This window comes from Protopterus annectens, chromosome 1.part1 (assembly GCF_019279795.1).
Source record: "Protopterus annectens isolate FY-2018-M chromosome 1.part1, PAN1.0, whole genome shotgun sequence".
In the NCBI taxonomy this organism is placed as follows: Eukaryota; Metazoa; Chordata; order Ceratodontiformes; family Protopteridae; genus Protopterus; species Protopterus annectens.
In genome coordinates, this window is record NC_056726.1 from 1,232,951,706 (window position 1) to 1,232,978,924 (window position 27,219).

The following is a 27,219-nucleotide window of genomic DNA, read 5'->3' on the forward strand; positions in this document are numbered from 1 at the left end:
AAAAGTAAGATAAAAATAAAAATAAATACCGCTGAGCAAGACAATGGAGGGTATCGAAAAAGTACAGTCACAGAGATCTCCTAAATCCAATGGCCAATGAAAATAATAATCCAAGAGCAGGCAAAACTTATAGAGAAACAGGTTTATTTGTAAGAACAGGTAAGCGCTTTCGCAATAGCTTCCTCAGACCTTATCACATAAAGCATCAGAAAACACTGCTTTAAATAGACAAAAAGGCGCCAAAATCCTATCAACATCTTAAAGGTATATAACTCATTAAAACCCTTTAAAAACATCATATATAGATACCCATAGACAGTTGATAGATGCAGTAACATATAAATACATCTAAATAAAGTCATATGAGCAAACAACCATCATTATAAAAAATAGAAAAAATATGTAAAAAATGTAACAATACATGTGATATTCAAAATATATGTATATATATATAGAAAGTTAAATAAAACCACAGTATAAAATTATGAGACTCTTAGCTTCTCTTGACCAACAACCTCCTAGATTTCAGCAATGGACGTAGGGGAACCCTTCCATTCAGACCTGGTATGGTGTCAGCCCTGAACTTGATAATCCAATGGATTTCCCTAGTCTCTGTGTAGTTGCTGATGTCCCCTCTTCTGTTGGTTCTTGAGATCTGTTCTAGAATTCTAAACTTAAATTGGTGCTCTATACCTTCCTCATTCGTGTGCTTAGATAGTGCATTATGCAGACTACCCTTCCTCGTATGGTACACATGCTCGCGAATCCTATCCCTTAATGTCCGATTGGTCTTGCCTACATAGTAGGCTGGACATGCTGTGCAACAGGCTAAATAAACCACATCTCTGGACATACAATTACCTCTCGTTCTAATATGGTAGATGCCAGAGCCATAGGGATAGTAAAAGTCAGGGTCAGTCGCTATATATGAACAAAAATTACACTTATTACAGGTGGTCATATAGGGACCCGATGAAATAAAAGGGTCATGATGTATCCTCGGGTAGCAGAGCAAACTCTTTAAATTCTTCTTATTACGATACACAAACCTAGGTCGATCACCTGTAAGGCTCTTGATGGTTGGATCTACTGATAGAACATGCCAGTGCTTGGAAAAAACATCTTTAAGTATACCGACATCTCTGGTATAAAAGATGGGAAAGACAATTCCATCATCTAAATGAGATCCACCTCTATAACTGTTTAGGTCATTCTCTACGTCACCTGTGTATACTTCCATGGCCCCTTGTGAGAAATATGGTTTCGCTCTATCTACCCTGAGATGCTGAATATCTCCCATCCCTCTGGAAATGTCCAAGTGGCTATAGCCACGTTCAATTAGCTTGCTGCTAAGATCTCCTAGTTCACTTTCCAGGTGAGAATCTAGGGGTGTGTATCTAGATATCCGCATGGATTGTCCCTTCACTATTTTCTTATATACATAGCCAGGATGCATACTTGAGCGATGTAACAGTGTGTTCCTGTAGCAAGTCTTACGGTACACACCCGTGTTGACTATCCCACATGGTAGTTTATCAACAAAAACATCTAAGAAAGGGATGGTGGTCCTCGACCAATCCATAGTGAAATTCAAAAATGTGACAGAGGCATTAATCTGTGTAAAGAAACATTCTAATTGAGTGGGTGTACCACTCCATACAAGGAAGAGATCATCTACAAAACGCCTATAGAATGGTACGAACTCCTGGAACAGATCATTCTGGAATAGATGACTATGTTCCCATTCGGCCATAACCAAATTGGCGTAGCTATTGGCACAAGAAGTGCCCATAGCTACGCCATCTCTTTGCAGAAAGATCTTCTCATGAAAGCAAAAAAGATTGGACTCCAGAATGATACCCAACAACATGAGAATCAAATCAACATCATAACTGAGGGACAAAGTGGATCTCCTCATGTAAGCACCAATCATTGCTCTACCCTCCTCATTGGGTATTACCGTAAATAAGGACTGAACGTCCATGGTGACCCATAGGAGGTCCTCAACACCAGAGCAGGTACTAACATACTGATAAAAATCTAGCAAAAACTGTTTGGTGTCCCTGAGGATAAAACCATTAGCATCAACTAATGGTCTAAGCTGTGCTTCGACAAAAAGTGATAGGGGTTCTGTGGACCACCCTCTCCCCGCAACTATAGGTCTCAAAGGTGGACTTTGAGTTTCAGGATTTTGGTCTTTCAGGATTTTGGGCTTTCAGGATTTTGAGTTTTCAGGATTCTGAATTTTCAGGCTTTTGGTTTCAGGATTTTGATTTTCAGGCTTATGATGTTTCAGGCTTCTGAATGGGAACCATATATATATATATATATATATATATACACACACACACCTCTGTATATATATCTATATATATATATATATATATATATATATATATATATATATATATGGGTCTATGATTAATTGAAAACTCATTTCACTGAATTTCAAAACACTCGCACCAAATCGCTGAAAGTTCAAATCACTGAAAACTGATTTCACTGAATCACATTTCACTGAATGTAAGTACTGTTGGGCAAATAAAACGTATATGCCCTTTTCCCCACTGTAGTGTGATCCTGGAGTTAGTAAGTATAGTTTGTGGGGGTGTGGAGGGCACAGCCCCTACATTGCAGGGTGTGGGGGCGCGTAGCCCCTCACCTACTTTTGGTTTTATATTGTTAGCTTTCAGTGAAATAAGATTCATAAATATAAAAGCTAAATAAGTGGGGGGATATGCCCCCCACAACCCCCAGTGTGGGGGCCTGTGCCCCCCCACACCCCCTAGCTATATATACTAACTCCAGGATCGCACTACAGCGGGGAAAAGGGCATATACATTTTATTTGCTCAACAGTACTTACATTCAGTGAAATGTGATTAAGTGAAATGAGTTTTCAGTGATTTGAGCTTTCAGTAATTTTTTGAGGGTGAATTGAAATTCAGTGAAATAAGTTTTCAGTGAATCAAAGTAGACCCATATGTGTTTGTTTGTGTGTGTCTGTGTGTGTGTGTGTGTGTGTGTGTGTGTGTGTGTAGATATATATATATATATATATATATATATGTATATATATATATATATATATATATATATATATATATATATATATATATATATATATATATACACACACACACACACACACACACACATATATATATATATATATATATATATATATATATATATATATATATATATATATATATATACACACAGGTATATATATATACCTCCACACCCCCACAAACTATACTTATATACAACTATATATATATATATATATATATATATATATATATATATATATATATATATATATATACATATATCGAGGCGATCTATGCCTGACGTATAAAGCTATGTCCAATCCAGAATTAATGGACATGCTCCACCTCAGTAAATCTAAATCCCTTAGAGCCACACACTCGAGGGACTTGAACTGAAATAAATAGAACTTGCTGGAGGGACAGATTCATAACCCAGAGGCTCCCTTCGCTCTGGAACAGAATTCCAATTCATGTTAGGCAGAGCACCTCACTGAATCTCTTCAAGAAGAATCTTGACGAGTGGATGGGGGATCGTAGGTTTGTCCCGGGGATTACTTCCGTGTCACTATTAGACAGAAGCACAGCAAACTAAACCTTAAAAAGGGCGCAGTATACTCAAATCAAGGGGTGGCGTAAGCCAAACAAAATCAGGCTAGGCTTATAATTGCCCCAGGGCAGATAGCCTAGTATGAACCTATGAATACACACACACACATATATAGTAGAGGGGTGAACGGATTCCATTGGACCCTCTTCTTGCCAGCACAGTCAGCATGAGCAGTGGAATTTATGACAGGACTGCAGGATACATAACAGCACACACACAATGGCACATTCAAGGAACCTTAACATAAACATTGGCACAATCTAGTTAGGGTTGTAGTAGGGTTTCAGTACATATGTACAGCATTTCTAGTAGACTGTATGAATGGAAATGTACATGATTCATTGCAGTCTAGATAGAGCTATTTTGACTATATTTATTATTTACAGATGGAACTGGATTAAAGGGCTGGTTTTACATGAGGGCCATATTTGGAATGGTTGATTTCCCACTTGGCTCTGTTACCTCTATCTCTTTGTCTTCATTGGTAAATACCTGGGGTCCAGTAAGTTCTTCTTCATTTACATCTTCATTTTCTGCTGAAGTCTGGCTTCTACCAGAATAACTACCACCCCCCCCCCTCTCTCTGAATATGGGTATCTGGTCAACTGGCTCCCATCGTTTTGGTTCTCCTCCTGTGCTCATTCTGTTAGTCATAATTCAGAACCTGCTGTCATCCTACTTTTTTGCATGTGGAAGGTTTGTGTATCATAGCCATTCAATGAGAATTTCTATTGTCTCTCTGTTCTTTAGCCTGTCCTCGGTAGATGTTGTCTTCTCACTTCTGCTGCTGTCTCTTTCCAGTTCTGTAATTCGTTAATCTTAACTTATTGTAATCTAGTGCTCATCTGCTGTAGTCTGCATGCTTGCAACATATGTCATAATCAAATATCAGTAAGTAAGTAAATAAATAAATAAATTCTATAGGAATTCCTGTAGGTGCAGAATATGGATGCCACGTTTTTAATCGAGACTTCTAGAACTGTGTGGGAGGGGTCACCTTCCATTTACTGCTTCTTCCTGTATTTCCTTCATTCCTGCATTTTACCTTCCATCCTTATCCTGCTTGCTTCCTCCAAACTTCAGCAGTAGTGATCATCCCCTGCAGGAACCTGTCAAGTCACTGAGCACATTTTTCACCAACAAAACACGAATACGAACTCAGAAGCAAATAACAAAGATATCACTTCAGCGGACACCAAGACCAAGGTACCAAACGACAAGAATAGATATTTATTATGAAGTGGCTTTCGTCTTGTCACCTGACAAGACTTCTCCAGATAAAACCATGTTGTAAAAACAGTTTAAATGCATCATTATAAATCATCCAGTGAGATAATTATCTCAATTAACTCTCTGCTGTACTTTGGTTAAAGAAGCATTACCCTCTATTCAAAGTATGGAAACCTTCTTTAACTATCTATAAAACCTTTTTAAACAAAAATTTCAAAACGTTTATCTCACCTTCCCTTAAACATATGTGTAACCATACAAATAGTATCCTATTAATTTCCTGTTATCTTCTCCCATATGGGGAGAGCATATCTTTCTTTACTGCAGTCAATGAAAATGTGTCTGATCACGTGACATGTTTCCCTGCCTTACATATCAGTTTAAATAGGACATTTGTTCTAATAAATTTGCACAGTCCATCTTTGGGAATATCCTTCCCTACCGCACATTTATGTAGATAGTGATCAGCTTAAAGCCTTTAATTTTCCATTGTAATTCCATAGCTGCTTACTGTTCCCTTTCCCTTCTCATAACACATATCCCACAGCTGCTCACTGAATTATGTAATTGTCTTTCCTTGCCATCAGGCGTGGATGTGGTACCACCCCTTTAGGAAAAACAGTGAGCTTTCCTAATTGTAAATCTTCCTCAGTTACCTCATTCAACCATAGTGATGCTTCCAGGTATCATCCTAATGGTACCTCTAGTTATTTAATGCTGTCTGTTTTATTTACATTAATAATTGCAAAACTATGCTATACAGGAGCCAATTAAAATGTTTTTTTAGTGAGCAACATTTTACTACATACCAAATTTTCACTTTTTTACATTCTGTGTGATTACCATGCATTGTGCACTTTTTATTTCAGCACCGATTGCTGATACCATCATTTTATAATTATAATTATATATTTATATAGCATTAATGAACTTTCATTAACTTGCCATTGTTAGGCATGCAAATCTGTATATCAAAAACAACTGTTCTGTCTAGTCTTGATGTCCAGATTGATTAAATCAAACATTGCTCCTTACACAAAAAAGTAAATGATTTACAGTATAATTTCAGATTGGCATTAACTCGTTACCATATTATTTTATTATCACAATATTATAAGTCGTAATAACTGCACCAGTGACGTCATGCATTGTATTATAGTCTACTTTATTAAGTCACTCTGCATTTTATGTGTTTTGTTCCACGTCATTGTTTCCTTCAAGCTCATTTTCCATTCTAGAATCCCATGCAGCCTGTTTTGTTCCAGAGAGTTCTGTTTCTGATCTCTAATAGTTCTCATTTCCATATTTTTAATCTCTGCAATTATCTTTTTACCTCTGTTATTGATTGTTTGTCCTTGGTTTTCCATGTTCTAGTTATGGCTTACTTAGCCTCTAGCAACATTAAAGACAGCAATGTTTTCTCCTCTTTAATACATGTTATTTTGCACCAGCTAAACAAGAGCATCCATATAGTGAGGTTAACGTTTCTCCTAAGAGCCGTATTCTGAACCATCCATCTTCAACGTATGTCTCTTGTCCATTGGAACATTTTATCAAGTGTTATAGGGGTATAGAAATGTTTGTGCAAATGTTTCCATTCAAAAATGTATATTTTCTCACTTTAGTTACATATTTAGGAACAAAATATAGTTCTCCCATTCATCATCATCTGTAATAACTCTTAACCATTTAATCCATGCTGTTTTTGATTTTATACAATGTTGCCTTCTCAAGTCTGATATTGCATTATATATTTTTCTTATTATTATTTTTTGTTCTGCCATTTCTGTTATAGTCTCAGTTGTAAAGTCTACAAGTAGAGTTTTAACAAATTTACTGTCTGGCCTCTCCATATCTTCTGTCAACTGTAAGGTTATATTGCATATATATATGCAAGTTGAGTTGAGTTCAGGAACATAAATCTTTGTGTACTTCATCCTTTTTTATTACTTCTTCTCTTTTTAATGTCTGCACCCCAAATTTTGTTTTGCTATTTTTTCAAATGCTCATTAGATTTTCATCTGTGTCTTTCTTATTACTATATATAGTAGAACCTATTGGTGATCTTTGAATCGATAACATACTTAATAGTTTTATATAAATATATGTATATGTGTGTGTTTGTGTGTGTGTGTGTGTGTGTGTGTGTGTGTGTGTGTGTGTGTGTGTGTGTGTCTGTGTGTATACATTTTACCCAAATGTTGATGTTACTAACATTGAACACAAAATGTTGACAAGTTAGTATTCATATGCTGAGCAATAACCTCTCCACATGCAAACTTAAACCACAAAAAAACTAAAAGAAAAAACAGTGTTTTTTTGCAGGGGAACAAACCCCCATGTGCATCCCACCCACCACTACTAATTATATGTACTAACTCTGAGATCACACAATATTGTGGAAAGAGCATATTACTCAACCCAGAGAACTGTGTGATCATCTGCTTAGTCGACCAAATTCTGTTGAATAAACAGATGTCAAACAAAAGAACATTCAAATTTGTTGCCATATATATATATATATATATATATATATATATATATATATGTGTGTGTGTGTGTATATATATATATATATATATATATATATACACACACACACACACACACACACACACACACACACACACACACACACACACACACACACAGAAAAACTCTTTAAAATCCAACGAAGAACTGAAACTATATCCAAAAAACTTCGTAAAAATCAGAAATATCTAATAGCAATGTCGAAAAAACACACTGAGAGCCAGTAATTTTTTTTTTTTTTTTTTGTACACAGACACACACACACATCAATCTATCCATCCATCCTCAACCCCTTTTTCCTCATTTTGCACATGGGGTTGGGGTGTCACTTCAGCAGTGACAATCATCTCGAGCCAAGGTTTTACACTGCCAGGTGGCTAGCCCCTATGGACAATTTGGAGTGTTCAGTCCACCTACTGCATGTCTTGGGAATGTGGGACACATATAAGAGTGTAAGTAATTCTCTTTATATTTCTTTCTTAAATCTGTCAAAATGTCTACGTATGATCCTGTAGCTACCTCATCAGCACTGTGCCTATCATATCCTTCCATATGGGCATATATTCGAAGTCCTGAATCAGGTTTATTTATTTGATTTATTTACATTTGGTTATTGGTAATGTCTGGCTGGTATCATGCAAGACCTCTTTTCAGTGGAGGCCCAGAGAGAAAAACAAAAAAAAAAAAAAACATATTTAGAGAGAGAAAAACATACAAAGAGATTCTAACAAATCCTTAGAGAATACAACATTTTTTTGAAAAACAGTGATTACAAATTCAGTAAACAAGGCCAATAGGTAAAATATGATGTTGTGTAGCCTTATAGTAATCCTACATATCAGGCAGTCTCAAACCACCTTCTTCCTTTTTCGGTCTTAGTTTTTCCCATTGCATTTATTCTTGTGTATCGTATTGTTGATGTCCATAATTAGCAGTTTGCATAGTGTTATCTTATAATCATTTGATTAATTTCTTCCCACATTTTTTTATCTGCTTCCTTAACACCCTGATCTATCCAAATTCCTAAGTATTTCATCTTTTCATGACCCCACAAAAAGGGAACATTCTGTAACAAGCCACGTGTTTAGACATAATTCATTCCTATAGTTTTTGTTTTTTGCTTCACTTACTTTACATCCTGCTATACTAGCAGAATGTTTCAGTTTATCAAATATATTTTTTATATTATGTTATAGATTGCCTTTTTTATGGCTGACATGATGTTATGTTTCCAGTTTTCTTATTGTTAATTCTCCATTAATATCCAGTCAAATTTGACTGTCTTATGTCTCTGGTTAATGGCTCTGAATACAAAGCAAATAGTAATGGTGGATACCACTGCCGACGTCCTTTTGTAAGACTAAACATTTTAGACACTCACAACCACACTTCACTGTAGCTTGAGCTTCTGTCTAGATATTAAATATTAATGTTGTTCATGTTTTTGAAAACCCAAGTACTTCAAAAATCTCTTCATAAGTTTTCAATTTGTTCTGACAAATGCTTTTGCCGCATCCATATCTATTAATAAATACTATTATTAATACTGTTATTGTCCAGTGTGGCCACTGTATCATTGTATGTTGGGGGTTGGCATAATGATTATGTTGTTTACCTAAATGACCCAAGGTACACAGTTTGATTCTCACCTTTGAGGGAAGTTGTCTAGGTTTAAAGTGGCCCACAAGGGCAGTTAGCCCAGTACTTACCTGTAAACCTATAATGGCTTTATTCATATTGTCAAACCTTTGCCCACCTACTATAAACCCACACTGATCCAGATCTATTTTTCTTGGAAACAACTTTGCTATTCTTTTGCCAAATATCATCATTCAGAACCAAAAACATTTGCAATTGAACGCAACAAGCTGTTTTACCATGTGCATGCCAAGTACCTGTATTGTATTAATTTGCCTACATCCTAGCTTGCTTGTAACATTGTGGTCTAAATATAGAGTTTACAATATGTTAGCATTGATTTGTATGTGCCTAGCAAGTCTTTACAGCAGAGTATATTATGCTTAGATTCCTGACCCTGGTGCCTTACCTTTATTTTGCATTCTAGGATTAGTAGCAGCCATTTAACTTTGTTATCACTGGATTGCTACTTGTGTAATTTTTTGGTCGTGGTTTAACTTACAACCTAGCAAAACTGCAGATTTATTTTATAGTTGCTTTTTCTTTTTGATTATTGGCTGCTTGGGATGCTTTTATGGTATCCACTCTCAAAAGCTAAGTAATAACTACTGATGCCTTTCTGTAACTGTACACGTTATGAATTCTTTCATTTATTTGTGTTCCTTTTCTAATCCATTGCTACTGTAGATCTATGCTATAGAGATTTATTATTCTGATCTACTGCTGTTTTTAAGAATGTTTTGCACTGCACAGAGTAAGGGGAATATCTAGATGTATGCTATAGAGATTTATTATTCTAATCTTTTGCTGTTTTTAAGAATGTTTTACATTGCACAGAGTAAGAGGACTATCTAAACTAACAATTTCTCCCTTCCTCTACTATTTTTCCTTTTCTACTTTAGTAACTGCAACTGAAAGCAGTCCTGATACTGAGCTAATTTCCATCACCCTCTAGAAATCGCGATCAGTACAAGAGACCCCACACTTGGCTCCTGCAATTCATTTCTATGAGTCAAGCATATAATGCACTACTATTAATATAGTGTAGGTTTGCTTCCCTTTTTGTAACAACATCGTGAAGTGCTATTCACTGCTACTTTTTAATTTTTTTCTCCTCAGTGGCTCGATAACACTATCTTCCCATCTCTAGTCTTTCCTGATTGTTTCCAGCTATTCTCCATCTATAACATTCTCACTTAAAAAGTTCCTGTACTGTTGATGTTTTTTTTTTCTTTTTTTTGGTTCCTCTAGCCTAATAGCTCATTTGTCTTTACACTGTCCTTCTCTCTTTTTTATTATCTCAGGCTTGTAATGACAAAACCGCGAGTCCCATTCTGTAATAATAATTATTAATGGGCTACATGTTGTGTAGACTTTCTGTCTTTACTATACCTGGTGGATTCTTGCCTAGACCCATTGGAGATGTTTTTTCTCTCTACTTTTTGCATTAGACTGTCTTCTCGGCTCATCCCACTCCATTCGCCCTTGCTTATGCTCAGGCTCTCTTCGCTCCCCTACCCCCATTCCCACCCATCCCGTCTTTCATTACATTTATACTTATCTAGCCACTCCCCTTCCTCTGAAACTATCACACCCCATTCCCACCCACAGACTGCCCCTCCCCTCAAAGATCTACTTCCTTTCCACTCCCCATATCTCTAAAATGCTCCATTCATATTATCAAGCTCTTTTCCTCATTCTCTTTACCCATCTCCTATAATTTCTAGGATTAGTAACAGTAATAACTCCCCTTCATCCTCCACTCTCTTGCCCACACTACACTAGTACTCCACATAATACCTACTCTGACATTAACCCTAGCCTCTTTAATATATCTCCCATTCTCTATTGCTAAACTTCACTTCTTCTCCTCTAACTATTCCTTACATTTCTTTCAAAACTCAGACACTCCCACTGCTTATAGTTCTTTATCTCTAGTGTCTCAAATTTTATCCTCCACTCCTCCTACATTTTCTCCACTCTTACTTACTCAGGCGACATTCAGCCCAACCCAGGACCCCCTGACTCTTCCAGCTGCTCTAATCATACTCTTCCCCAAGTGCTCCATATCTTTCCATATCACCACTCTCAGTTTCCAAAGTATCTGCAACAAAACTGCCGAGCTTCATGCTTGGCTTACTCAAAACAAAACTAACATTCTAGCTGCTACAGAAACTAGGTTAAAGGCCAGAAATTGGGACTCTGAAATTCTCCCCCAAACTATAAAATCATTAGGGTAGCTAGACAAAAGAAAAATGAGGTGGCATAGCCCTTATCTGCCATGATACATTCAATATTAGCCCATATAGTGGTCATATACCTAAATTCCATAATACTGAGATTCTAATCTCCTTTCTTGAAATTAACCAGTCAAAAAAACTTTGTATTACTGTGCTATATATATCCTACCTGGGAACAACATTTCAAAACTAGAAGATATTTATCTTGGCTTTCCTACAACATAACAAATGAAACCATTGTCCTCGGGGACATGAATATCGATTGGTATTCTCTCTCCTCTAATCAGTCTTCTGCTAGTATAAACCTTTTCCACTTCACTCAATGTATTAATAACGCTACTAGCTATAGTAACAGAACCAGTGCTGGATCCATCCTTCATTGGATTCTAGTTTCAAATCCACCCAAATTAATTTCCTCTGGCACTTTGCTTAACTATTAGTGATCACCTCCCCTTATTCGAAATCTGAACATGCTCAGCCTTCTCAAAAAACATAATGTTAAATTAGTGCAAAACCTCTCTAATTTCAACCCTAGTATATTTAACAGCACCCTAAATAGGATAAACTGGAACATCCTTAAAAGTCACCCCCTGGACGAAGCAGTACACTACTTCAATAAATCTTTCCCTAAATTACTAGATAGTCTAGCACCTTCTAGATACAAAAGAACTAAAACTCATAACTCCCCATGGCTAACCAAAACTACCAAAGAAGTCATGCATAATAGGGGCAAAGCATGGCTTAAATCCAAGGCTACATCCAAACTTATTCTATATAAAAAGCTCTGTAACCAAGCCAGAAATATCAATGTAAAAGACAAACAGTACTATTTCTGGAACCAACAAAATCTCAGAAATAGTAACCCAAAATCCTTCTGGACTTCTGTTAACAACCTCCTATCCCCAGGCACAAAACCCAGTCCTTGCCCACACCATGAAAAACCTCCTGAACAAATGGCTAGTATCTTTAACTTTGACACCATTGCCAGCATAACCTCTACCTTCTCCTGTCCTCTCCCAAACCCTGCTACTATTCCCTCTCTGTCTTATAGTTCTCCTCAAAATATCCCAAACTCTCCTTGCTCTACTCACCAAATGTCTCCATCCACTGAAACTCCCCACACAAACAACTACCCAGCCATCTTTCAACCTCTCTCTTTGTCAAAAAACTACTTCTACAATTAAAGCCCTGCACAAACTCTGTTGATAACATTCCTGCCAAATTTCTTAAACTCTCTGCAGACTCAGTGGTGTGTCCCATAAGCATTCTGATTAACAGATCGATCCAGGGAATCCTATGTCCCTACTATATGGAAAAAGGCTATAATATTACCTCTCCATAAAGGAGACCCCTCTGCCGACATCTCTGACTTCCGTCACATTGCTATACTTTCTCATATCTCCAAAATCTTAGAAAAATGCATTCAGAAACAACTTTTAGATTTCCTTCTCTCCCCCACACAGCATGGGTTCCGCCCAGGACATAACACCTCTACTGCTCTTATTTCCTTCTTAGACACAGTCAGCAAAGCCCAAGACAAAGGAAATATTGTATCTGCCCTTTTTCTAGACCTATCAAAAGCATTTGACACCATCTCCCACTCCATCCTCCTCCTCTCTCAGCTCTCTACAATAGGCCTTTCTCCCCACTCCCTTAACTGGTTCAGTAGTACCTCTCTAACAGAAAACATGCTGTTAAATGGCCAAACTCCATTTCCCCCATAATTCACAACCCAACAGGAGTGCCCCAAGGCTCTATTCTGGGCCCTTTTCTCTTTAACATATTTATCAATAATCTCCAACAAGTTATTTCACAAGGCTCCCTAATCCAGTATGCAGACAACTCCACTATAGTCTGCTCAGCTAACAGTAGCAACACCCTAAAACAAATTACCCAAGCTACTTTTTCCTCAATAGAATTCTGGCTACACAAAAATCACCTCTCTCTAAATCCAAAAAGGAACAAACTGATAATCTTCACTCGCAAAAGAAACTCACTCATCAATAAAGCTGACCTTGAGATTTTCTCTTGCAGCTCCACCCAAATTGAGCTAGTTACCCATACTAAACTGCTAGGAGTAATTATTGATGAAAATCTTAAATCTGATCACCACATCCAAAACAATATTAGTAAGACGCACAAAGACCCACAAAAAACTTGGGCTGCTATATAGACTTAACAAATTTCTCTCCCTCCCCTACAAACAAGCACTCACACTATCCTACCTTCTGCCTTCTCTAACTTATGGTGCTCCCTTATTAACCAGTCTGCAGTCTTCCCTAATGGCAAAGTTAGACACTTGCTTTAACAAAATTGCTAAATTTGCCATAAATAGTCACGACTGTACTACCCTAAAGCAACTGAAATGGCTTGAGCTCCCCCACTATCTTCTCCAGCTTTCCGCCACTCATAAAATGATCTATAAACTTTATGACTAACCAGCCCTAAGCTCCATCTTCTCCCTGTATAATCCAGCCTGTCCTCTTCACTCTGAGCACTAATGTCTGCTCCAAATACACAAGCCACTGCTCCCGGCAGGCCAATTACTATACTCATGGACCATGTCCAAAAGTTGGAACAACCTTCCAGCTCCAGTCTGATTACAACCATCACCAGCTACCTTCAAAGCTGCCCTCCACAGCCACCTCTCTTCCTTATGGATATGTAACTGCTTAACTCCTTCTTCAGCAGTTACCTAAATTCTAACCTACTCTGTTTTCACCCAAATTCACCCCCCTTTCCCCTGTAACCTTGTACCCCTTACTCTAGATTTATATAGTTTTCACAATGGCCACTCTATTCTGTGTATATACTATGTAATAGCAGGTTGGGAAACTTCTGTGTTCTTTTTGTGCAGTTTATAAGTACATTTGTTTATCAGCAGGATGCGCTTTGCGTCATTGGGTCACTTTTTACTATGTAAATACTTCTCTAGTCAAATATTGATGTTATTGACACCTTAGTGTACTGCTGTGCAAATAGTAGTTTGGGAAACTTTTATGTTCCTGTTTTTGTTTATTTATTTTCCTTTTGTTGTCCAGTCTGAGTTCATATGCAGATTGACAGGTTGCATCTCTGCATCACTGATACTTGTTACTGTGAGCAATGATGAAATTTGTTGTCATTTCTGTTACTGTGGAGCTTTTCTCCCCAGGCCTCCGCTGAAAATGGGCTAACATGGCCCAGTGGACTTTCCCCTGTAAACAAATGCCAATAAATAAATAAGTAAATAAAAAGTTTCTGTACGGTCAAGAGGATCTTTCCCCTACTTTGATATAACTACCATTCCTACTACATTCCACTTTCCAAATCAAGGTCACATCTCCACCCAGACAAATATTATTAAAAAGTAATATCTAAACTTGTATTACTTCCTACACTTTCATTTTCCAAACTTCTATTTGAATCCTATCACTTTCAGGAGTTTTCCCTGGATTCTGTTTTTTCAGTGTGGAAGCAGTAACCGTATCATATATTTTGCCATTTCTTGGCTATCGCTCTCCACCTCTCTGTTTGCCTATATAAAGTAGTATAATAGTTTCCATTACATTCATCATTTTTCCTACGTCCACTTCTACCCTACCACTTTCATAATTCCTCATTGTTGTTATCATTCTTTCAACTGTTTGTTGCCTCAAACAAGCAACATGATGAGCGATACAACTGTGTTGATACATGACTTCCATGAAGTACAGCTGGAGAGAGGGTCCCTATTAAATTGCCGAATGTTTCAAAGTTTGAATATCATATGGTCGACACCATATGATCGAACTTTGAAAAGTTCAAAGGTGAAAGGCAATGGCTCCGTATGCTCAGAATGGGAAAATTTCCCTTTTCTGCACTGAAGTGTGGTCTCGGAGTTGGTATATTTAAGTAGGGGGGGGTGTGGGGGGGGGTCCAAGCGTTAAAGTACGTTTTTTTTACTTTTTTCTTATATATTCAAGGTTTCAAGTTTCGCTCATATGTTGTTGAACATACGAGGTTCGAAATTTTGAAGCTTCGAATATATAATATAGACCCCTGGAGGGATAATAGCTATTCTTTATTCTCTAATTATGTATATTGTCATACTTTTCATATTTAAATATTTCAGCAACCAGGCAACATAGGATTGCTTAGCCTGATATGAAAGCTCATACCATTTTGAACAAAAATACTGTTGTTAGCTTGAGTAGTTATTGACATTGTAAATTGTCTATAAAGCATTATCATTAATTACTGTATTTATTGTGACTTACAAAATCCATTGTAAGACATGGAAGTAAGGCTGCTGACGAGCTGAACCATTTGTTAGTCGTACTTCTCTATTAACACTTATGGGTCTTGAGATGTGAACATTTGTTTGTGCTGTTAAGTCCATAATTTGATTTTAATCAAAAGCTCATTGGAATTTACAGAGATTCCATGGAGGAAATGAGCTACATTGCTCTGTGTCAAATGCCAGATTATTTTTACTTACATACTTCGCCACTTGAGGTGTATTTATCCATTTTTTGACATTTTCATTAGAACTTGATTTGCTGCATTTAAGAGTAAGATATGGCAAAGTTCTTATCTAGGATTTATGATGCTGGACCTTGATCAAGCTTCAGTAAGGCATTGAAATGCAGTTCAGGTTAGGACTATCTAAAGCAGTGGAATACATAAGGAAAGCACCGGTGGTCATCTTGTAGTGGTTTACAGTGATAGAAGTTTATTATACTTCAACCCTGGAAGAGGCTTTGGCTAGGGGTCAGACGTTTGTCAGGTGAAATTACAATGTTACACAACTTGCCTCAAAATCTGCCCCCCCCCCTTCAGTTCTGCGAGTTAGGCTGTAGATCCATAGCCCCTCTACCTTTCCAATCTTTCCCTTCCTGTTTGTGAGTTACACCCATCAAGTTCATCCCCAGGTCACTGTTAAGATTTGAATAAAAATTGTGTAGCTGAGGGAATATACTGTGTTTTTGTTTTGCATAGCTGGTACAGTGCTTGGAAGTAAAATCAGTGCATGCAGTGATGTGCCTGAAGTGAAGTCATGGCACGCGGTGACATGCCTGGAAGTGAAGTCACAGCATGCAGTCACTTGCCTGGAAGTGAAGTCATGGCACGCAGTGACTTGCCAGTAAGTGAAGTCACGGCACGCAGTGACTTGCCAGGAAATGAAGTCAGTGAAGTCACGACACGCAGTGACTTGCCTGGAAGTGAAGTCACGGCACGCAGTGACTTGCCTGGAAGTGAAGTCACAACATGCAGTATAAATTATGTGATATTTCTCATGAAATAGTGAGTTTTACACTACATTGGACAGAATTTTAGTATTTCTGTTATGTCTGTAGTAGCAAGGGTAGCCATTTAATTGACAGATATACTTGCTAAATAAACAGTAATAAAATAAGTTGATTTTGTATATATAAACAACTCTCTCACTTTCTCACTGTTTTACATAAAGAAATAACTTGCAGCATGTTGAGTGCAATCATTTTTGGTCAGCATTTCAATCTAGAAATTGTGAGTAATTATGTCTCCACTGAGAGTTACATGTGCATTTACTTTTCGATTAAAACAATTGTACTTGATTAGAGACCTTGAAGGCTGCTAGATGAGAAAGCATTGCATCTTAAAAGACTGTAATATTTATTTTCTAACACTAACAACATGACTCTATGATGAAGAAAATGTGTTTTTTAGGTAATATCCTTGTTTTTCTTTTTGTAATGTACAGGATACAGTATACCGCTGGGACACTTGTTATCCCTGATAGAGAAGGATGAGGAATTGCCCATGTGTGATATGAAAGAAGACACTGAGCAGTACAAGAGTAATTATGATGAGCACTCCAGAAGTAATGTTGCATGTAATTTTTTTATTATTATTTAAAATGTTTAATTTTAGGAAGCATTGGGTATGCCCTGCTGTAATTCAGCATAATTTTTAGATAGTGCATGTATCTGTGATTAAAGTGAAATTTATGCAGTATTACATATCATTGTGCCTGTTGGGCATCAGTGACCCTTGTTAAATAGTTCCTCTGTATTATGAAGGGATTTGAGTTTGATCAGGGTGCTATCTCTGTTACCCATTATTTTTGGTTATACACTAGACTTGATCTTTGTACTTGAGGTCAGGTCAAGAGACCTGGTAGTGGAATCTTCTCATGATTTGACTACACCCTTCTTTTGTTCATGGCCGACTTATCTAGGTAGAATCACCTGAGCTGTGCTTGGTATACTGGAGGAATTTTCATTCACTCATCCCAGGCTGCTCAAGTCCTGTGCTGTACCAATACCTTCTGGGATGCAGTGCTAGTGATACAGAGAAGCTGGTTGATGTCTACTGCAGGATAACAACAGTGATTCCTTGATATCTTAGCCCCTAACCATGTCTAGCTGATTAACCTCAGACCACAAAAGCCATGGCTTAACTTTAAGCTCTGTCAGTTGAGGAGAATGGGGTATAAATAAAGGCTCAGGTAATACTGCACTGACCTGCTCAACTTGTCCTGGATAATTATGTTCTCTTTATCAAGCAGAGCTGTTTTGAAACAAGTTCTTGTACATGTCCTGGAAGATTTCTTGTGCAGCAGACTGAGCAGCCACTGTCTTTTCAGTTGCTGGAAAACTGTGTAGTCAAGACTGCTTGGCCACCTAAAGCAGGCTTTGTCTTCTGAAGAATGTAATCTTGCTGCTTGGGTTCTTTGCTGCAAAGTGTGCCTTAGTCAGATAAGGCTTCCACTATACACCCTGTGCCATAAGGAAATATGGACAGTTCTGAAGTTTTACTGTCTACATCTTATAGGTTCATAGGTTCATAGATTAGTACTAGGCTAACTGCCCTTGCAAGCCATTTTAAGCCTAGCCAATTATCCTTTGTCAGACTCAAACCCTGTACCTTGTGTTTGTAAGGCAAACACCCTAACCATTAGGCCACCCTCCCAACCCTTGGTGTTAATTCCTCTCAACCAGTTATCATGAGTCTACCTCCATGTGCACAATACTTGCACTTGAGACCCTTTGCTATTAGAGTGTTTCTGACCTGAACAGAAAAGGTGTGTTGAGTCCTGTACCTGACTATTACAGCCTTAAAACAGAACTTCTTTATTCACATTGAAGGAAGCCTTGGCTACTCCTGTCCTTAAGAAAAGCTGTTTAGACTTTGACATTTGGACAACCACAGGTCTATCTCTCATGTCCCCTGTTTGTGTAAGGATTTGTGGTTTATGTGCAGATGGATTTTTGCTTATAACAAATGACATCTATGACCCATTCTAGTCTGACTTTTGTTCTAGGCACAGTCATACTTCTCAGTCTCTTAGCTCAGGAAATCTAGACAAGGAAAAAATAGTGGGATGACTAATGCCCAGAAATAGGGACAAATATATTGCTCATGCACACTTACGCTGCTAGAATAACAGTTTTTGCATCAGCATGCATGTTCTGAAGGGTATGAAGTCTGAAACTTAAATGTCTGTTATTATTTAGTGACTTCAGACCTTAGTAATTTGCCAGGAAACAACACGTTTTGTGAGGAACAGACTAAAAAATGAGGCATAAAGCTGGACATTCTGTGAAAATCTGGACAGTTGAGAGGTACGGACACAGTATAGAAACAAACCTTATTAGGTCTTCAGCAATCTTTTTGTGTTGAGCAATTAACATAATTATTATTTGGGTTCCTTTGGATCTTTAATCAGTATTTGACACAGTGGAATATGGGATTCCTTTGGACCATCTGCAGTCCTTCTGTGGCATCTCTTGTGGGTTGGGAATAGAACTGTATATCTCTTGGCTGAGTTATTTAAATAAAGCTGTATTTTAAATTTGCACAAAAACTGGTGTAAAGGGAGTGTACACCTTACTTGGAGTGTACTGCAGTATCCTCTATTAGGTCCATTGTTTGTCTTTGCGGCTTTTTCCCAATAAGGGGTTGCCACAGCGGAACTCCGGTCCGCTAATGATTGGCAGTAGATTTTTACGAAATGCCAAGGTGCCAGCTTGACACCCAACCTTCAACAAAGGCACGCCCATTTATGCATGCATGTCTTTCAAACGCTGCCCAACCGCGGGGAGGACATGCAGACTCCACACAGAAGGCACTCCCAAGCCACGCCGAGGATTGAACGGGAGAACCTCTTGCTGTGAGGTAACAATGCTACCGCCGTACTACCGCGGCATTACCCCTATTTATCATCTGTAAATGCTCAGGTGGTGCTGCACTGACCTGCTCAAGAACACACTTGTCCTGGATAATTATCTTCCCTTTACCAAGCATATGTATATGTAGAAGCTGGTATATGAAGGGCAGGTCTGCATGCAGCTGCACCAGCCCTTTCCTCAGGAAACCATGTAGCATTATCTGTCTGATACCTTGGAATGCATACATGATTGGACGGCAGGGAATATTTTGAAAATAGATACCTTTTAGAGGGTGGCATGCCTGTACACACTATTTTGCAGACCTTATCTACACTTGTGTCTCATAACATTATCTGTACCGGCAGAAGAAAAAAATGCTTTTTTAACACAAATGAACCATCAGGAAGCAAGTGAAAATGCTAATACTTTAGTGAAATGCAGAATAATAAACCAGTAAATGTAATTGTTTTTGTGTCACTAAAATCTTCAGACTGCTTCAGCCTGGTACATTTAAAATGCAGCTTAGCTTAAATAACTCGGTAATAAAAAAAAAAACATTTTAAAACAAGTATTGAAACTAGTCAATACAGTGATTTTATATTGCCATAAAACATTGCACAGTGCTAAGTACATAAAAAAGAATAACAAGTAAAGCAAATAAATAAATGTAGAAGTGAAAAGATCACCATCACTCTGTGTCACCGACTAGAATGCCAGCTGGCTCACATATAGAGTGTAGATAATCAAAATAGGGGAAGTTACCTCCACAAAGAGACCAGTTACCTGTGGTATCCCCCAGAGTTCTCTGATGGGACATCTCCTGTTTAACATCTACTTTTCTGAAGTAAAAGCCAATACCAAAGAGCTCTGGCTCACTAAATTTGCAGATGACTGTAAGCTAGGAACAGTCATTGAATCACCACATGACTTAGCCATCCTGCAGGAAGGTTTGTCTCAAATAAAAAACTGGTGTCAAAATTATGGTCTGAAACAAAATGCAAAAAAATGCATTTTTGTATCCTTTGGAAAGTCATTTACCACAGGGAACTACCACATTGATAATCCTCCCCAAGGGATTATCCAGCTATTTATTTTATTTATTTATTTAACATTTGTTTACCTGGAAAGTTCAACTTGGAATAAAACCAAGTGGAGGCCTGGGGAGAATCGCTCCAGATGCATGTCTTTGTGAGTCAGTTGTTCAGGATCTGGGAACTTATGTGGACAGTAGCCTAGCTTCTAACCAGCATGTATCTATTGTTGTAAGAAAGTCTGTCTATATTTCACAGCTTATAAACAAAAGGATTGTGTCTAGATCTAGAGATGCCATTGTACCCCTTCACTCAGCCCTCATTAGGCCAGTCATTGAATAAAATAACCCCTTTGGCATGTATCTGTCCAGACACATGCAACAACTGGAATGTCCACAGAGATATCTTACTAAAAGGATACAAGGCTTAAACAACATGTCCTACATGGACTGACTCAAAGCCCTGTTACTACACTCGGTATCCTACAAACTGCTAAGAGGTGACCTGTATCTGGCATACAAGGCATCCTCCAACCCATTACTGATGGAGTTACTGCACATCAGAAAGTTAATTGGTATCAGAAGTACTCAGTCTAGGGATCAAACCTCTTCTGCAACATCAGCAGAATGGTTTAGAGGGACAAGTATGTAGCTTGTCTCATGCATTCAAATGAGACAATGAGGGGTATTTGTTCAAGTTGTTTATTGTACATAAACACATCAGCAGTTGTAACTGTAACATTTACTTAAACTAACTGAATGACTTATTGCTACAAACACTCTCATATATGCTTCTCCATTCATACATGGCATTCACTCTGGCTGACTACAGAAAAATCACTGCTCTTGCGCATGCTCAGTACTTAAATGCATGTGCCCACGAGCTACAGTGGCTGACTAGAATCATAATTCGCTCTCTGATCTACATCCTCCCTCATTTATTTTTCGGTATGCAATGTAGAACAACAGATAAACATTTGTACAAGTTATGACATATATATAGACAAAATAACAATCTGCTGTGTACTTTGGATTTGGCCTTGGTATTCAACCTGACCTGGTAATCTAGAAGTTTGAACTGGGTTTAGCAACAGGGATAGTCTCTGGGGAATGTTCATTAACACAGGATCTTCAGGGAATTTTACAGGACTGGTTATAGGAAGTATATTGTTATCTGGAACTGGAACACATATTGGAATGCTCTGATGCAAGATGAGTGTATGACTGGGAGTTTACCAAGCTCGTCTTTGAAGTTATCAGCATATTCACTACAAATATTCTGTGTAAAACCTTCATTGTTACTCATGCTTATATGGTGTATATCAGAGGCAAGTTGCTGCAATACTGGTTCAGAGACTGGAATTAAGTGTTTCCAATTCCTTTCGAAATCCATTCCTTCCGATTACACAATACAGGATCTCGGTTCTTCACAAAGTTGTTTAACAAGTCCAACTCGGTCAAATCCTTTAGCTCTCTGCATTCTTATAACTTCTTCTTTCAATGATTTAAGAGGTTTACCAGTTTTATCGTAGTAAGATTTTTGTGACAGATATTTTTTCAAAAGTTGAGCTTTAATCACTTTGTTGTTTTTAGCATTTGGAATTAACAACTTTTTACTGATTGGAAGAGTTATTCTGGTTTGTCTGGACAGTAATCTCTGAGCAGGTGAACTAAGTAAGTTATCTTGGGGAATGTTTATGAGGTTGAATAAGTTAAGAAAAACATCGGTAGTATCTCTCTCGGATTTCTCCAACAAATGTTCAGTCAAGCCAGTAGACTGTGGATATATAGGACTACTGGTAACATGAACAAAGTCCCATGTCTCAACAAATCTTTTGAACTGCTGACTTGTAAACTGTGCACCATTGTCAGAAACGACGTTGTGTGGACTACCATGGACAGAAAAATGTCTCTTTAATTTCATAATGACAGCACTGGATGTTAAGTTAGGAATCGATTTAGATAAGAGTCTACTAATAACAAATAATGTTGACCATTCCATTCAGAAATATTTGTAGCTATTGTCGACCATGGTAATTCACAAATCTGCTTTAGCTGAACTGGTGCTTTTTGTTGATACAGTTTAGTATTGTTACAAACTGAATATGCTAGGGTTTCCTTCTCCATATCCTTTGACATAGAATGCCAAAGTGCTATGCCTCTTACCCTTCTTTTGGTGACCATGATGTAAGATTTTGATATATTCCTGTTGTAAAGACTTCGGAATTACCACTTGTGGACCTTTCATAATGATACTATCTTCCAATAAGAGCTCGTCTCTATAAGGAAAATACTGCTGTACATCTAATGGTAAACAAGATTGTTTTATTGGCCATCCACGACTGATAACATGGTTTAGCTTCTGGAGAACTGGGTCTGAAGTTGCATGATTTCTAAGCTTAACAGGACATGAAAACAAAAAGTTTCTGACTTTCATGACTTTAAAGTTTGCTTTCTCATTCTCATCCTGTTCAGTTGTTTCTCTGGGCGATTGAGACTAAGTATCAACAAGATAAAGATGTTTACCTTTTGTGTAGACAGTATTGAAATTGTACTTTTATAATTTTAACATTGTGTTGCAGTCTTGCTGGGGATGTGTGCATTGGCTTTTTCAAAATAGTCTCTGGAGGTTGGCGATCAGTCTCCATTTGAATAGGTCTTCCATAAATATAACGATCGAACTTTGAACATGCAAATACAACTCCCAAAAGCTCTTTTTCAACTTGACCATACTGCATCTCAGTTTGGGTTAAAGTTCTGGAAGCATAGGCTACTAGTACGCCTTCTTTTTTTTTTGAAATAAGTTGTATTAAAGTAATTTCTGAAACATACAATTATTAACAGAGAACTGAACATATTTTATGATGAAACAGATGAAAACAAAAACACTAATATAAAAGATAAAAAAAATACCATGAACTATGTACAAAGATGTTCACTATGCTATAAACAAATAATTTAAGTTAATACAAGTGAATAAAAGGTGATTAATACCTTTAAGTTATTGATTTTTTTAATAGTTCAATTATATTTATCCATTGATTATACACTGCTGTATTCCTAGAAGATCTAGATTTGATTGTCATTGATTCTAGTTTAGATACTTCCAAGAGAAGATCTTTAAAGTTTTGAAAAGAGGGAATTTGTGACGATTTCCAATTTCTTGTGATTTCTTTCCTGGCTATGGACAGAACAGACCAAATAAGTCAATATTTACCTGGTTTTACATGGATGGAATTGGGGAATTAAACAAAACTAATGATTTAGTAACTAGAAAGATATCAGTGAATATTGCTTGTAAGAAATTATTAATATCTTCCCAGAATTTTTTCATGTGCAAACAATCATAAAAAATATGTGCCCAATCAGCATTCAGTAGCTTCATACATCTCCAACAAAGTATATTTTCTTTAAACATTTTATTTATGTTATATGGAGTGATGAAAGATCTATTTAAAAATCTCCAAGTAAACATTCTATATTTAAGTGATAAAGTAGTGCTACCTGCTGACTGAAGAAAATTTGATTTATCTTTATCTGAAGGGTTACAATTATTAATGTCATAGAAATATTTCCAATAATTGTCTGGGCATATATCTAGGTCTGATTTAATAGTTTTATATATATTTGATAGGTTAATTTTAATGAAGTTCTGTTGAGTAAAAGCAATAAAGTATTGAATGAGTTTAGGAATTAAGTTTTTAATCGAAGAAGGTATTAAATCAAATTTGTTTTTAATATAATTTCTAGTTTCTTGTAAGTCAAGCCATAGTGATGAATCAAGGTCATTCTCTTCCAATAAAGTATTAATGGATTGCAATTCATTGTTTTTCAACATTTGATGCCAATAAATCAGATGTTTTTGCTCAAATATTGACATTTTATGAAAGTTTGAAGAGAAAATAACACCCTGTGTGTATGCTATGGGGAAAATAATGAATAACCGACTTTCATATGACTGAAATATAAGAATGACATTTTTAAAGGACTTTAAAATAATGTTAAAATAATTTGATATAAAATTTTGGGTAGGGCAAAGAGAAAAATATTCCTTTAGATTCCATATGTATATGTTATTTATTAGATTTAGCTTAAAGTGGTCATTATTGTTATTTAAATTTTGTAATGAAGATAGAATAAAATCTTTCCATTTTGCTGAGTGTTTACTATCTATAAGGTACAAAATAATTTTAATAACTGAGTAAATTTAATATATTTCTAGGTTTGGTAATGCAATACCTCCATTATTCCAGCTGTACATATAATATGTTAAAAGAGCATAGGTTTAATTGGGTACCAAAGAAATGTTTTACTCATAGAGTTAAACTTTTTAATTATTGTATAAGGTGGAGGAATAGAAATAGACTGAATTATGTATAAGATTTTTGGTAGAAGTATCATCTTTATAATTGATAATTTCTCCTCTGAGAATTTTATTTTAGACCATTTTTTATATTAGTATATCTGTTTCTATTAAACTTTTACTGAAGTTCAGTTTTTTAATTTCTTTTATATTGTTGGCAATAATTATACCTAAATATTTTATTTGTTGGGATTGTGGTATATATTTTTCAAATTCATTTTGAATATTATATCATTTTGAGCCAAATAAGATTTGTGTTTTATTGTGATTAAATTTAAGACCTGATTTTTTTTTGAAAATAATCTATATCATTAAATAATTCTTGAATTGTTGGATTCTTACCTCGCAAAGTAATCAGAATGTCATCTGCAAACATTTGAATCTTGGAATTTTTATTAAGGCTTATACCAAAACCTTTAATATTACTATTATCTCTAATCAAATTTGCCCAAGGCTCCATAACTAAGGTAAATAAAAGAGGGGATAATGGACAACCTTGTTTAGTCCCTTTAGTAATAGGTATGAACTGAGATATATTCGAAACAATTTTGACATAAGCCTGAGAACCTGTATATAACTGGGTGATAACATTTATAAAATTATTTGAAAACTTAAGCTCCTGTAGAAGAATAAAAAGGTAATCCCAATTAACTGTGTCAAAAGCACAATTTATATCTAAACTAACTATAGTTAGGTTACTTTTTAAGTTTTTGGTTAATTCAGTTAAGGTTATTATTCTTTTAATGTTATTGTAAGTTGTTCTATTTATTATGAAACCTGCTTGGTTCTCATCTACTAAGTTGGGAAGAAACTTTTTAAGCCTCTTTGCATATATAGATATAAAAATTTTATAGTCAGTGTTTAATAACAATATAGTTTTATATGAATTACATTTTCTAGGGTCTTTTTCAGGTTTTAAGATGGGAGAAATGAATGTATATTTCCATGATGGAGGGATAGTATTTTTATTTTGTATAGTATTGAAAACTGAAAGTAAAGTTAGAGCTTCATTTGGTAGAATTTTGTAGATTTCTTGAATAATACCATCATTACTAGGTGCTTTATTTTGTTTGAGTGTATAAATTTGTTCTTGGATGTCTTTTAATGTAATTTGGTTATCAAGTAACTTAATTTGTTCTTCTGTTAATCTTTTTTAGTGTTTCTGTTAATAAAAGCTTGACTATCTTTCTTTGGACTTATTAGTGCAGAGGATTGGTTAAGCTTAAAAAAGAATTCTCTAAATTCAATTAATATGTTATGTAAATCAGATACCTTTTTTCTTTTGAGGTGAATATATTTCTTTAATTATGGTTTAGAATCTCAAGATACTTCTTATTTAAAGATTTTTATTCATCCAGTTTGGATTTTTCTTGTTGATTTTTTGATAACTCAAGATTCAAAATATCAAGTTTAGTTTGTATCGCTTTTAAATCTTTATCTCATACAGTCTTTTTTATACCAATCAATTATTCTGCCATATCAATATGCCTTCATTGCATCCCAGATGAAAATTTCAGGTGTACTATTGTTGGTATTAAATTCTAAAATACTATGAACTTCTTCTAATATGAAGGTGTTAAAATCTTTTAATTTAGTGATATATGCTGATGTCCATTTTATCTGAACATTGGAATGTGTATAAAGATATATATCAAAGATTATAGAATTGTGATCTGAAAAGGGACATGTAATAACTTTTACATTACTTAAAAATCTGTTAAACTGTTAGAAACAAAAACTCTGTCTATTCTTGAGAATGTGTTGTGTCTGTGTGAGAAGAATGTATAGAATAATGATTTTGGGTCGGCATAATTATCAATGTCCTTTATTAAAAAGGAATTTGCAAACTCTTTTAGTAATCTGGCTGAACTCAAAACTCTTCTCTTACCTTTAGAAGTAGAGTCTGAGCTATTGAAAATGCAGTTAAAGTTGCCAGCTAATATAATATTGCCCTTAGAGAATTGGATAATATGATCTATATGTTGTTGTGCTGAGCTCTGTCCAAAGCCAGGAATCCAGTACATATTAATTACAGTGAAAATTAAGTTATTAAACTCTATGACAATAGAAACTACCATATCTTTATTATCTTTGTATGAGTCTATTATTTTAGGTTGTGGTAATTTATTATTCCAAAGTATTGCAACACCTCTTTTTTTTGAGTGCGCTCAGAGCTAATAAGAATTGAAAAAGATTTAGATTCTAATTTAGAAACATCACTCTCTATCAAACGAGCTTCTTGGAGAAAAATTAATTGTGAGTTATGTAACTGGAGATATTTGTTTAAAGACCTTCTCTTGCTAGGGTTATTTAGACCAGTTATGTTAGGGGAAATACAATGTAAAGATGCCATGTTATAAGCTTTTTGGGTTGTAATACATACTGATTAAAACCTTTATTAAACTTTTAA

The 27,219-nt window shown here is 36.1% G+C and overlaps 1 protein-coding gene across 1 annotated transcript in view; it reads left to right on the forward strand.

The window, feature by feature from the left end:
• LOC122809518 overlaps nt 1-27,219 on the forward strand; it is a 440,105-nt gene that overhangs the window by 184,691 nt on the left and 228,195 nt on the right. The window contains exon 3 of the mRNA XM_044081085.1: nt 17,007-17,126. Coding sequence (XP_043937020.1) covers nt 17,007-17,126 — 120 coding nt within the window. The remainder of the gene's footprint in view (nt 1-17,006; nt 17,127-27,219) is intronic.